Here is a 14100-nt window from a genome sequence, read left to right on the forward strand (position 1 = left end):
AAAGAAAGGAAACAAGGAAAAATAAAATATTTTAAGAACTAACAACATTAGCTCCATCTCTTTGTTGATGTCTCACAGGATGTAGATACAGGAGAGGAGGTTCCTAGCCCCCTCGTCCCGTCCCTTTTAGTCGCCTCTTACGACACGCAGGGATAACGTGACAGAATTTGGAAGAGTGTGTGAGAGAAGGAAGTTGAGAGTTAATGTGGGTAAGAGTAAGGTTATGAGATGTACGAGAAGGGAAGGTGGTGCAAGGTTGAATGTCATGTTGAATGGAGAGTTACTTGAGGAGGTGGATCAGTTTAAGTACTTGGGGTCTGTTGTTGCAGCAAATGGTGGAGTGGAAGCAGATGTACGTCAGAGAGTGAATGAAGGTTGTAAAGTGTTGGGGGTAGTTAAGGGAGTAGTAAAAAATAGAGGGTTGGGCATGAATGTAAAGAGAGTTCTATATGAGAAAGTGATTGTACCAACTGTGATGTATGGATAGGAGTGGTGGGGAATGAAAGTGATGGAGAGACAGAAATTGAATGTGTTTGAGATGAAGTGTCTAAGGAGTATGGCTGGTGTATCTCGAGTAGATAGGGTTAGGAACGAAGTGGTGAGGGTGAGAACGGGTGTAAGAAATGAATTAGCAGCTAGAGTGGATATGAATGTGTTGAGGTGGTTTGGCCATGTTGAGAGAATGGAAAATGGCTGTCTACTAAAGAAGGTGATGAATGCAAGAGTTGATGGGAGAAGTACGAAAGGAAGGCCAAGGTTTGGGTGGATGGATGGAGTGAAGGAAGCTCTGGGTGATAGGAGGATAGATGTGAGCGAGGCAAGAGAGCGTGCTAGAAATAGGAATGAATGGCGAGCGATTGTGACGCAGTTCCGGTAGGCCCTGCTGCTGCCTCCGATGCCTTAGATGACCGCGGAGGTAGCAGCAGTAGGGGATTCAGCAATATGAAGCTTCATCTGTGGTGGATAATGTGGGAGGGTGGGCTGTGACACCCTAGCAGTACCAGCTGAACTCGGTTGAGTCCCTTGTTAGGCTGGGAGGAACGTAGAGAGTAGAGGTCCCCTTTTTGTTTTTGTTTCTTTGTTGATGTCGGCTACCCCCCAAAATTGGGGGAAGTGCCTTGGTATATGTATGTATGTATGTATAACAACACTAGAATAAATATTTCCTATATAAACTATAAAAACTTTCACAAAACCAGAGGAAGAGAAACAAGATAGAATAGTGTGCCCGAGTGTACCCTCAAGCAAGAGAACTCTAATCCAAGACAGTGGAAGACCACGGTACAGAGGCTATTGCACTACCCAAGACTAGAGAACAATGGTTTGATTTTGGAGTGTCCTTCTCCTAAAAGAGCTGCTTACCATAGCTAAAGAGTCTCTTCTACCCTTACCAAGAGGAGAGTGGTCACTGAACAATTACAATGCAGTAGTTAGCCCCTTGAAAGAAGAAGAATTGCTTGGTAATTTCAGTGTTGTCTGGTGTGTGAGGACAGAGAAGAATATGTAAATAATATAACAGACTATTCAGTGTATATGTAGGAAAAAGGAAAATTAACTGTAACCAGAGGGAAGGATCCAATGTAGTACTGTCTGGTCAGTCAATGGACCCTATTACTCTCTAGAGGTAGTATCTCAATGGGTGGCTGGAAACTTAGAAACTTAAAAGTACAATTACCCAGTTTCCTGTTATATGAATTAAATTATAATAAAATTTGATGCTCATGAAAGTGTCTCTTACCAATATTTATTCTGTTCCTCTTCACTTTCTTTAATGAACTCCCTTTCCTCCATCCACTTGTCCGATAGATGTTTTGACATATAATTACGCACAGAGTCAGGTAAGAGTACCACACATCGTTGTCCGGCTTCAAGATCTGCGGCTGCTTCCATAGCAGCATGCATGGCAGCACCACAACTACCACCTGAAAAAGTGCACACAACTCCAATAACATCTACTGTAAGTATTTCTATAGTATGGTTTGGAAGACTCAAATCATATTGTTATTTCCCATTCTTAATACAGAGAAACTATACTGAACAGTTTTTGATTGAAGGAGAAATCATAACTATATACCACAAGGATCCTCTCTAGCTTTAAGCTAAAATTTGAGCCTTGCTTCCAAAAGATGATTAATAAGAAAAAATTGATAAAAAAATATAAATATTGCATTAAACTTGAAGAAATTTAGTAATATAGTACAGTAATACTATTCTCATGAGGACAATATTTTCACAAATAATCAATTTAGGTTTATACTGTACACACTGGGAGAAACTATCACTCACATAAAATATTTATTAATATCAGCAATGAAGAATTAAAGAATCTTATATTTGTTACTGCTATACCTAGAAACATTTCACCTAGCTTTTATACATACTGTACTGAAATTCCTAAATCTGAACTAAATCATCTTCACTGTCTGGATTGTGGTGACTAATTAGCTATGATGAACAATAAAATGAAGCTAACATTTAAACTATTCTGTAGGACCTAAGGAGCAAAAATATTATGGGGATACCTCACACTTAAATACAAGTTAACAACATTTAAAAAATGCAACTCTCTCTCTAACAGTAAACAAAGTAGAGGAAGAATTTATATTTCTATTTAGAAAAAATGTATGGAAAAAACTTTATACTATCTAATTAAGTGAGGAAAACCCTGTGAATTCTTGAGACACTACATACATAAACAGGTTAAAGTTAGAATCATATTTCCTTTATTTAAGCATGAACAATGGGGCAAGATGGTTATAGCAGTCAAGTTCCCAAAATAAACTATGCAAATAAAAACTTCCAAGAAACCAAGCAAATTTTAATTGTAAAAATGTTATTTTGATAATAAAATAAATTTTTGAATATACTTACCTGGTGATTATAATAGCTGCAACTCTGTTGCTCGACAGAAAACTCTAAGGTAAAATTCGCCAGCGATCGCTACACAGGTTGCGGGTGTGCCCAACAGCGCCATCTGTCGTCCAGATACCCAGTACTCAATGTAAACAAAGAACTCAATTTTCTCCTCGTCCCACTGCGTCTCTATTGGGGAGGAAGGGAGGGTCCTTTAATTTATAATCACCGGGTAAGTATATTCAAAAATTTATTTTATTATCAAAATAACATTTTTCAATATTTAACTTAGCCGGTGATTATAATAGCTGATTCACACCCAGGGGGGTGGGTAGAGACCAGCAAAATATGTTTACATTATTATGAGCTAAGAATTTTTATTTCATTTTAGAAGTTATCAAAATAACAAAAACAAAATAAATAGGTACCTGGTAAGGAAGTCGACTTGAACAATTACTCTGCCTTTTTAAGTACGTCTTCCTTACGGAGCCTCGCGATCCTCTTAGGATGCTGATCGACCCCTAGGATCTGAAGTATCAAGGGTTGCAACCCATACAACAGAACCTCATCAAAACCCCTAATCTAGGCGCTTCTCAAGAAATGACTTTGACCACCCGCCAAATCAACCAGGATGCGAAAGGCTTCTTAGCCTTCCGGACAACCCAAAAACAACAATAAAAACATTTCAAGAGAAAGATTAAAAAGGTTATGGAATTAGGGAATTGTAGTGGTTGAGCCCTCACCCACTACTGCACTCGCTGCTACGAATGGTCCCAGAGTGTAGCAGTCCTCGTAAAGAGACTGGACATCCTTAAGATAAAAAGACGCGAACACTGACTTGCTTCTCCAATAAGTTGCGTCCATTATACTTCGCAGAGATCTATTTTGTTTAAAGGCCACGGAAGTTGCGACAGCTCTAACTTCGTGTGTCCTTACCTTCAGCAAAGCTTGGTCTTCCTCACTCAGATGGGAATGAGCTTCTCGTATTAACAGTCTGATAAAATAGGATAAAGCATTCTTTGACATAGGCAAAGATGGTTTCTTAACTGAACACCATAAAGCTTCAGACAGGCCTCGTAAAGGTTTAGTTCGTTTTAAATAGAACTTAAGAGCTCTCACAGGGCATAAGACTCTTTCTAGTTCATTTCCAACCATATTCGATAAGCTTGGAATATCGAACGATTTCGGCCAAGGTCGAGAAGGCAGCTCGTTTTTGGCTAGAAAACCAAGTTGTAGAGAACATGTAGCCGTTTCAGATGAAAATCCGATGTTCTTGCTGAAGGCATGAATCTCACTGACTCTTTTAGCAGTGGCTAAGCATACCAGGAAAAAGAGTCTTTAAGGTGAGATCTTTTAGGGAGGCTGATTGTAGCGGCTCGAACCTGTCTGACATGAGGAATCTTAGTACCACGTCTAAATTCCAACCAGGTGTAACCAAATGACGCTCCTTCGTGGTCTCAAAAGACTTAAGGAGGTCCTGTAGATCTTTATTGTTGGACAGATCTAAGCCTCTGTGACGGAAGACTGATGCCAACATGCTTCTGTAACCCTTGATAGTGGGAGCTGAAAGAGATCGTTCTTTCCTCAGGTATAAGAGGAAGTCAGCTATTTGGGTTACAGAGGTACTGGTCGAGGATACAGATACTGACTTGCACCAGTTTCGGAAGACTTCCCACTTCGATTGGTAGACTCTAAGGGTGGATGTTCTCCTCGCTCTAGCAATCGCTCTGGCTGCCTCCTTCGAAAAGCCTCTAGCTCTCGAGAGTCTTTCGATAGTCTGAAGGCAGTCAGACGAAGAGCGTGGAGGCCTTGGTGTACCTTCTTTACGTGTGGCTGACGTAGAAGGTCCACCCTTAGAGGAAGAGTTCTGGGAACGTCTACTATCGAAGTACCTCGGTGAACCATTCTCTCGCGGGCCAGAGGGGAGCAACTAGCGTCAACCTTGTCCCTTCGTGAGAGGCGAACTTCTGCAGTACCTTGTTAACAATCTTGAACGGAGGGAATGCATATAGGTCTAGATGTGACCAATCCAGTAGAAAGGCATCTATATGAACTGCTGCTGGGTCCGGGATTGGTGAGCAATATATTGGGAGCCTCTTGGTCATCGAGGTTGCGAAGAGATCTATGGTTGGCTGGCCCCAGGTGGCCCAAAGTCTCTTGCATACATCCTTGTGGAGGGTCCATTCTGTTGGAATGATTTGTCCCTTCCGACTGAGACAATCTGCCATGACATTCAAGTTGCCTTGGATGAACCTCGTTACTAGCGAAATGTTTAGACCTTTTGACCAGGTGAGGAGGTCCCTTGCGATCTCGTACAACGTCAGTGAGTGGGTCCCTCCTTGCTTGGAGATGTACGCCAAAGCCGTGGTGTTGTCCGAGTTCACCTCCACCACTTTGCCTTGAAGGAGAGACTTGAAGCTTTTCAAGGCCAGATGTACTGCCAGTAGCTCCTTGCAGTTGATATGCATTGTCCTTTGACTCGAGTTCCATATTCCCGAGCATTCCCGACCGTCTAATGTCGCGCCCCAGCCTACGTCCGGTGCGTCCGAGAAGAGAACGTGGTTGGGAGTCTGAACAGCCAGGGGCAGACCCTCTCTGAGGCTGATACTGTCCTTCCACCATGTCAGGCAAGACTTCATCTTCTCGGAAACGGGGATCGAGACCGCTTCTAGCGTCTTGTCCTTTTTCCAGTGAAATGCTAGGTGATATTGAAGAGGACGGAGGTGTAGTCTTCCTAATGACACGAACTGTTCCAGGGATGATAGCGTCCCTATCAGACTCATCCACTTCCTGACTGAACATCGTTCCTTCTTCAGCATGTTCTGGATGCATAACTGGGCTTGGCTTGTTCTGGGGGCCGAAAAGCTAGACTGTGAATCTCCATCCCTAAATATACAATAGCTTGGGATGGGACCACTTGTGACTTTTCCATATTGACAAGGAGACCCAATTCCTTGGTCAGATCTAGAGTCCACTTTAGATCCTTCAGACAGCGACGACTGGAAGAAGCTCTGAGAAGCCAGTCGTCCAAATAGAGGGAGGCTCGGATGTCCGCTAAATGAAGGAATTTGGCTACATTCCTCATCAGCCTCGTAAACACAAGAGGAGCTGTGCTTAGGCCAAAGCACAGGGCTTGAAACTGGTAGACAACCTTTTCGAAAACGAATCTTAGAAAAGGTTGGGAGTCCGGGTGGATGGGGACGTGGAAGTAGGCGTCCCTTAGGTCTAACGAGACCATCCAGTCTTCCCTTCTGACCGCTGCTAGTACCGACTTTGTGGTCTCCATGGAGAACGTCTGCTTTGTGACAAAGACATTCAGCGCACTGACGTCTAGCACCGGCCTCCACCCTCCTGTCTTCTTTGACACCAAGAAGAGATGGTTGTAGAATCCTGGGGTTTGATGGTCCAGGACTTTGACTACCGCTCCCTTCTCTAGTAAGAGAGACACTTCCTGTTTCAATGCTCGTCTCTTGTCTTCCTCTCTGTACCTGGGGGAGAGATCGATGGGAGACGTTGCTAGAGGGGGTTTTCGTACAAACGGGATCTTGTACCCCTCTCTGAGCAACTTCACAGATTGTGCATCTGCGCCTCTCTTTTCCCAGGTCTGCCAGAAGTTCTTGAGTCTGGCTCCCACTGCTGTCTGAAGAAGCTGGCAGTCAGACTCTGCCCTTAAAGGACTTGGTTCCTTTCTTCTTTCCACGTCTGCCTTCGGCACGAGCACCTCCTCTGCTGGAGGCTCTGCCACGAAAGGGCGGAATAAAACGGGACGCTGGAGTGTCCATCCTTGGTCTAGCTGACAAGGTAGGCAAAGGGGTGGCTTTGCGAGCAGAGGACGCAACAAGATCGTGAGTATCCTTCTGTATCAAAGAAGCGGCAATCTCCTTAATCAGGTCCTCTGGAAAAAGGCACTTGGAAAGAGGAGCAAACAGAAGTTCGGATCTCTGGCATGGTGTAACTCCAGCTGAAAGGAATGAGCATAGGTTTTCACGCTTCTTAAGGACTCCGGACACGAAAGATGCAGCAAGCTCATTAGACCCATCACGTACGGCCTTGTCCATGCAGGACATAATGAGCAAGGAAGTCTCCTTCTCCATCGGAGAGATCTTTCTACTAAGAGCTCCTAGACACCAGTCTAGGAAGTTAAAAACCTCGAAGGCTCTATAGATACCTTTCAAAAGGTGGTCCAGGTCCGAAGATGACCAACATATTTTTGAGCGTCTCATGGCTAGGCGGCGGGGAGAGTCTACAAGACTTGAGAAGTCGCCCTGGGCAGAGGCAGGAACCCCCAAGCCGAGAACTTCTCCCGTGGCATACCAGACGCTCGATCTAGAAGAGAGTCTAGCAGGGGGAAACGTAAAAGCTGTCTTCCCTAAACTCTTTTTGGACTGCAGCCATTCTCCTATCACCCGCAAAGCTCTCTTGGACGAGCGTGCGAGGACGAGTCTAGTAAAGGCAGGGGTGGTTGACGGCATGCCTAACACAAACTCTGACGGAGGAGAACGCGGAGCCACAGACACAAACTGGTCCGGAAACATCTCTTTGAACAGGGCCAAAACTTTCCTAAAGTCCAAAGAGGGTTGCGTAGACTTAGGCTCGTCCAGTTCTGAATGCGGTTCATCTACGTGTGCAGCACCATCATCATCAGAAAGTCCCTCATCCGAGTATTGATGAGGAAGCGGCAACGGAGTGGGTAACGGCTGGATAGCTGAGTCCGGTCGCACGGGTGCATGCGTGACTGAGCCGGACACAACGTCATGGAACTGTTGCCCAGTCTGTGAGCTGGCAACAACCATAGCAGCGCGGGGACGCACAGCGTCTACTCCAGACTGTCTAGACTGATGTGGGTGCGCAGTGGCAACCACACTGGGTTGCGGAGGTTGACGCACCGCGTCAAAACAAAACAACTCTGACGGTTGTTGAACCTCACGGACGTCAACGGATACCTCCGTGCGTCGCTGAACGTCAACATGCGGCTGGCAGATCACACTGGAACGCATGGGTGGCGGAACTCTCTCAACTGGAGTGCGTGAGAAGGTTACCTCAGCGTCCCCAGGACGCACAACCGATCGTGTGGGTGGTTGTAGGCAAGGAGCTGCACTAGCTACTGGTGCGGCAGCAACCTTCTCCGCACGAAAGTCCTGCATAAGCGACGTTAGTTGCGACTGCATGTCTTGCAGTAAAGACCACTTAGGGTCTACAGGAGCAGGTGCGGCGACAGACGGTGTAACTGTCTGAAGCGGTACCGCTTTGCCTCTCTTAGGAGGTGAGCAGTCATCGGATGACTGCAGCGAGTCCAAACTGACCCAGTGGCTACAGCTGGGCCGTTGGACTTGCGCGGAAGAGACCAACTTGCGCTTTAACGGTCGTGAGACCTTGGTCCATGGTTTCTTGCGAGAAACCCCTTCCGAAGACGAGGAATAAATGGGCTCTCTCGTCTTTGTTAGGCAGGGGCGATCTTGGGTAGATACGCCCGATACCACGGAGGGAACGTCTGTTCGCTGATTAAAGCCTCTCGAACCCATTTGTCGTACGACATTGCTTCTCCCCTGGACTTGGGAGCTTGCAAGAGGTCCCGGACTAGGAGGACGACAGGCACGAACAGACGAACCCTCAAGCGCAACACTATCCACAACACTATCACTCACTTTAACACTTCCCACTGCACTTTTACACTTCAGCTCCTTCACATCCGTCATGAGCTGATTACGGTCACTAGCCAGGGACTCAACTCTCTCACCCAGAGCTTGGATGGCACGCATCATATCAGCCATCGAAGGTTCCTGAGTGCCAGAAGGGGGATTAGGAGCAACCACTACAGGGGAAGGAATAGGTTGTGGGGCATGAGGAGAGGAAATGTCAATAGAACGAGAGGAACTTCTCCTAACTCTATCTCTCTCTAGCCTACGTGTATATTTTTGGAATTCGATAAAATCGAATTCTGAAAGCCCAACGCACTCCTCACATCGATCTTCCAATTGACAGGTTTTATCCCGACAATTGGAACAAACAGTGTGAGGGTCGATAGAGGCCTTCGGAAGACGCCTTGAACAGTCCCTAGCATTACACTTCCTAAATTTTGGGACTTGTGAAGGGTCAGCCATTTTGAATAGGTCAAAGGGGAATTCAAAAACTATCAAAAAGTCATCAACAAAGAATCCGTAATCAAAAAGAGTTCAAGGAATTGCGAAGAGAAAGCCTGCACAGCGAAAGCTCAAAACTAGAATAGTGTACTTCACCAATTAGTTGTGAAAACAAATCCAGTTTAGCAACAGCGAATAAGCACGTCTTGTCGGGAGCACGACAGAGAGAAAATTGAGTTCTTTGTTTACATTGAGTACTGGGTATCTGGACGACAGATGGCGCTGTTGGGCACACCCGCAACCTGTGTAGCGATCGCTGGCGAATTTTACCTTAGAGTTTTCTGTCGAGCAACAGAGTTGCAGCTATTATAATCACCGGCTAAGTTAAATATTGAAAAAGATTTATAAGGTAGATTGGTCAAAGGCAAATTCCTCATTGGGGCTTGCAAAAGATGAGGAAGTTTTCCTTTTTCAGCAATGTAAATACATCAAAGAGATGAGAAAAGACATTTAACAATTGACTCAGTGAAAACAATAAATACACTACAAATATACCAAGAAGACTAGGAACTGTAAAAATAACAACTAAGCTATTTATTACTTCACAGCCATATCTAAACCTAATCTATTAGTATATTCTTTGGTTAATCTTTATAGAATAACAACCAAAACATTCAATGTGAAATAATGTATAGTAAAACCTTAATCACAATAATATCTACCACGTGAGACAGTGCTCAATTTTTCATTGTGAAAATGAGCCCATTGGTTAAATTTCTATATTTTAAGAAGACTAAAGAATTTGTTCTTGGATGAAAGGCAAGAATTAGAGAAGGTAGAAATTAAAAAAGATTAAGAGTCAGACGGGAAGATCTAATAACACGGAAAGATATCAAAACTGGAGGCAGAGGACAATCTACAAATGACCTTTATTATAATTAGATACCCACAGTACAAAGAATACCATACCACTGGTGGTTATGGCTCCTTTCCTTTGCTAACATAATCCCATGCAATACTCATACATATGTTGGATGTCATACTATAACACATAAAATGCAAATTTTAGAGATTACATTAATCTTCATACCATGTTCAATATTTCACTAGAGAATGATACTTACCGCATAGGAGTCCTTCTTCCTTGATAAGTCTACGAGCCATTATCAATGAGTCTTTGTCATTGCTCTTTATCCATTTATCAACCAACTCTCGATCTGTAATTTAAGAATTATAGTAATTTCTGAGGAGTATAGGGAGTAAGCACCACCATTTTTCTAAAGATGCTTCAGTAACCTATAGAGTTCATTCATTATATTAAACATACAGTATAGTATACTATGCTCTCAAAATGAAAATCGTAATGAAGTCCTTAGTATTCCAAAAAGAACTATACAGTAGTTTTAAGCTTTGAAAAGGGACTGTTATCTCTAAGGGGGGGGGGGAAACAAATCTACATAAATAAAAATAAAACTTCATATCATGAATTTGTTTAAAATTCCTTTATTTGTGTTGGTCTTCAAAATGCCAACCTGAAAAGCATAATTTCCTTCCAATTCTATATAACCAAATATCTTTACTTATGATTAGAAAATAATTTGAGCTAAGAAATGGTAGACATTCTACTGTAATAAGCTTGTATATCTTCCTATAATGAAAATGTCCCTTAATAAACAGAATTTTGATAATAGAAGTTTATCCATTTTATACTCGCCTGATGTTCATATTCCTTCTATTCAAATCTGTGTCTACGTCTACCCCCAAAATAAACATTTCCCATTCTCTCCCATTATAAAAATGCCTCCTCCTCGGGAAACCATCACATAATCTGGAGTTGATGGCAACTAACTAATTGACGATATGACCTTTTACTTCCTACTTTTCAGTTCTCAAAGTCAAAACTCTAATCATAAAGTTTTTGACATCACTAATAACTGGGGAGGAGGAAGGAAATGTGTATGTACATCAAGTGAGTATAAAAATAATAGTAATCACTAAAACTCCATTTATTTTTTCAAAACTCCTCTGATGTTCATATTGCTAATTCACACACTGATGGAGGTTGGATAGTAAAGGAAAGAGATGGGGAAATAACAATCTAGACTAATAAATTTAACTGCCACATGAGATTAGTTTTAAAGATAACCAATCCTAACCACAGGTAAACTCATAATAATAGCATTTCCCAGATGGATTATAAATCTATACTCATTATCCATCATTTACAACTAGTTTTATACAGTACTGTATATTAAATTGAACTTTAAACTTTGTCATTAAGAAAAATAAAAATATAACTTAAACTAAGCTTAAGCAAATAAATTAGCAGTAAATTACTTACACTATATCTCTCATAGTTATGATAACCCTTAATGCCCAGTAAATGTGTAATAAAAATATGTTTCCTTTAGATAAAGCATTGAAAAGCTGGCTATGTAAACCTCCGAGTCATTATCATAACTCCCTTCAAAAAAATTTCCACACAAGGAAAAGTAGCTGAATTACAATTTGTGAATCTAAACTTATAAGTTCTTCTACTGAATTGAATCTAACTTGCTGTGTGACTGAACCTTTAGCTATGAAAAAAATGTCATTTCAGTGTAGATGGCATTTGAAAATCTAGATTAATTAAACAATTAAGAACTTTTACTCTCAATATATCGGCCTTGTTATCATTCTTTCCTCCCCCAAAAGTATATGTGGTACATAGAGTTTAACATCTAGTGAAAAAATAATTGCTTGATACAGTACTTGATAAGACTAGTTTCTGAGGTACAGTCTAAACCTCTGTAGTCTAGATAGATCATTTCTTATAACTGAAACCAAAATTTCAATATATTATAAAAATTAATTCTTGTAACTGAACAAGGGATGGCTGGAGGCCAGAGGTAAATAACAGGCCTCCTTTAACAAGGAATATACCAACTGAATTCGTAGGAGTCTTCTTCAAGTCATCTAAGAAAGGGAAAAACTTTCCCTATCAATTGAAGTTGAGAAAGCCATCACAGACCTATAAGGTCTACTTGTCCTACTGGCATTTTGGCATAAAGCCTTCTAGAGTGGAATCCTACTGACCTCCCATCATTACAAAATGAATCCATTGTAGGTGGAAAATGGAAAGACTGGTAGACACTGCTGGCTTCTAAGCTTAGCCTTCCCTGGACTTAACCTGAACAAAAAGTAAGCTTTCTTTCAAAGTCTGAACTTAAAGTTGATCATGAAACACACTTCTAGTGGGGAACAGTGAGGCCTACGAACTCCTCACAAGATTCACAAAGTAAAAAAAAATTGTCCCCACCATGAACCACAAAGATAATGTGGATCATGAACACCCACAAACAATTCTAATGTACAACAATACAGTGATTGCTAACAAAAACAAAGACATCTTAAACCACTGAAAACAAACCTGACTGAAAATTAAATCACCTGTGTACATTAGATGTTCAGAGACCATGCAATGTGAAACTGAAATGCATTTCCTGTTAACCGTATTACTAATTTCATATTATTAAGTGAAAATAAATATCTAAAACTAATTATTTGAACCTAAACTTATTTATGTGTTGTTAGTACTGAATAAACATTTATTTCATTGTTTAATCAACAATACCTGACAACACAATACGTTCAGAGTCCATGCAGTGTGAAGCAAAATCTATTCCATATTACAGTAATCAAAAATACTATTTTCACATTATCAAGGGATAATAAATATCTAGAACTAATAATCTATACCTAACCTTAATTAGGTAACTAGCAAAACTAAAGTACAGTGGGTAACTGATAAATTGATAAATCCTTATTTGAAGTTTAAACCTTCAATCTAATCATAAATATCTTTTAGTACTATGTAAATCAAAATATTTTAAAGAATTCACCACGATTTTAAAGATTCACTTAACACTTTACATGTTTGATTAATAGACTCTTTAAGCAAACAGCCATCCAAACATGATGAAATCAAAGAGATTTAGCAAATCTTCAATAGATTCATTCAAGATGAAAACATTTTACCTGAAGGAATCACATGATTTGCCATGCCAACCACACATCAAAAATTATTCTAAGGAAGTTTATTTCAATGACAGGTGAGATAAAAAAAATCCAGACAACCATCTCGGCACATAAGGGAGAAGCAAATGGTTAGAAGGACTTGCTTCAGCAAGAGCAGAGATATAAGAACCCAGGCTACCCTCTTGGTCTTCAAGATATCTAGAAGAATGGCTAGAATTGCAGGAATATGAGGGTTTCGCACAAGAAGGATCTAAAGTATATTAAGAATCTGAGGCATTACGAGAGGATTTTGAATTTAAGAGCGGTGAACCATCAGAACCATTACTGATGGTTCACTAAAACCACTAGCTACCACTTGAGCAGTTAGACTAGGGTTTCATACAGGGGAGATTAGGCCTAAAATATTAGCCTGAATCAAAAACTTATCGGCCTTTTGACATGCCACTGAAAATCTGACCAATTTTAAATAGGCAACAAAATAAGTATATCAAATAACCTATCAAGTAAATTACTAATCATGTCTGATACAGTACTTGTGAGTGATATGAGATTTGGGACATAAGACCTGGTACTGGGACTGGTGAAACTAGATTGCAGATGAATTCTTTGAACAAATTGCCGCCAATCTAATTATAAAATAACTTTAGTTATCCAACAAAAACTTAATTCCATCTTTCTAACATGCTACATTACTTCTGTTCAAAATAAGATGAAATATCTGACCAGAATTCATTGTGGTAACAAAATCAATATCTAGGTCAAATTAATGCCACGTTAGTATTTTTCCCAGGATAATTCATAATTACCTTGTTGAATTATTCACATCCAAACTAATCAAACTTAAGATCAAGACTAAATTTCTCCTTCTAAAAACTCTTCAAAGGAGATAATTTTGAGTAAATTCTTCTTTAATTCCTCTATTCAAAGATTTTCTTTTGTTTACACTCACTAATGTCAAAGAAATTTAACTATTCATAAACAAGGTTAGAACATTGATTGTTCTACAGATTGTTTCAAAAGGGAGAATGTCTCCATTCTAACAGGATCTGATTGAGTAACTTGTCTTGCACTCACGATAAAAATCTATGGATCTGTCTATACAGGTCCCTAGGTTACAACAGGAATCAATTTTTGTTGTAAGTTGGATTTA

General features: G+C 40.9%; 1 protein-coding gene across 8 annotated transcripts in view; it reads right to left on the bottom strand.

Annotated features, from left to right (window-relative positions):
* Cbs (Cystathionine beta-synthase) overlaps window positions 1-14100 on the bottom strand; it is a 250765-nt gene that overhangs the window by 37159 nt on the left and 199506 nt on the right. For all 8 annotated transcript variants that reach the window (XM_068370850.1, XM_068370848.1, XM_068370846.1 and 5 more), the window contains exons 8-9: window positions 10058-10150; window positions 1739-1922 (exon numbers count right to left, since the gene is read on the bottom strand). In XM_068370850.1, coding sequence (XP_068226951.1) covers window positions 1739-1922; window positions 10058-10150 — 277 coding nt within the window. The remainder of the gene's footprint in view (window positions 1-1738; window positions 1923-10057; window positions 10151-14100) is intronic.

This window comes from Palaemon carinicauda, chromosome 3 (assembly GCF_036898095.1).
Source record: "Palaemon carinicauda isolate YSFRI2023 chromosome 3, ASM3689809v2, whole genome shotgun sequence".
Taxonomy (NCBI): Eukaryota; Metazoa; Arthropoda; class Malacostraca; order Decapoda; family Palaemonidae; genus Palaemon; species Palaemon carinicauda.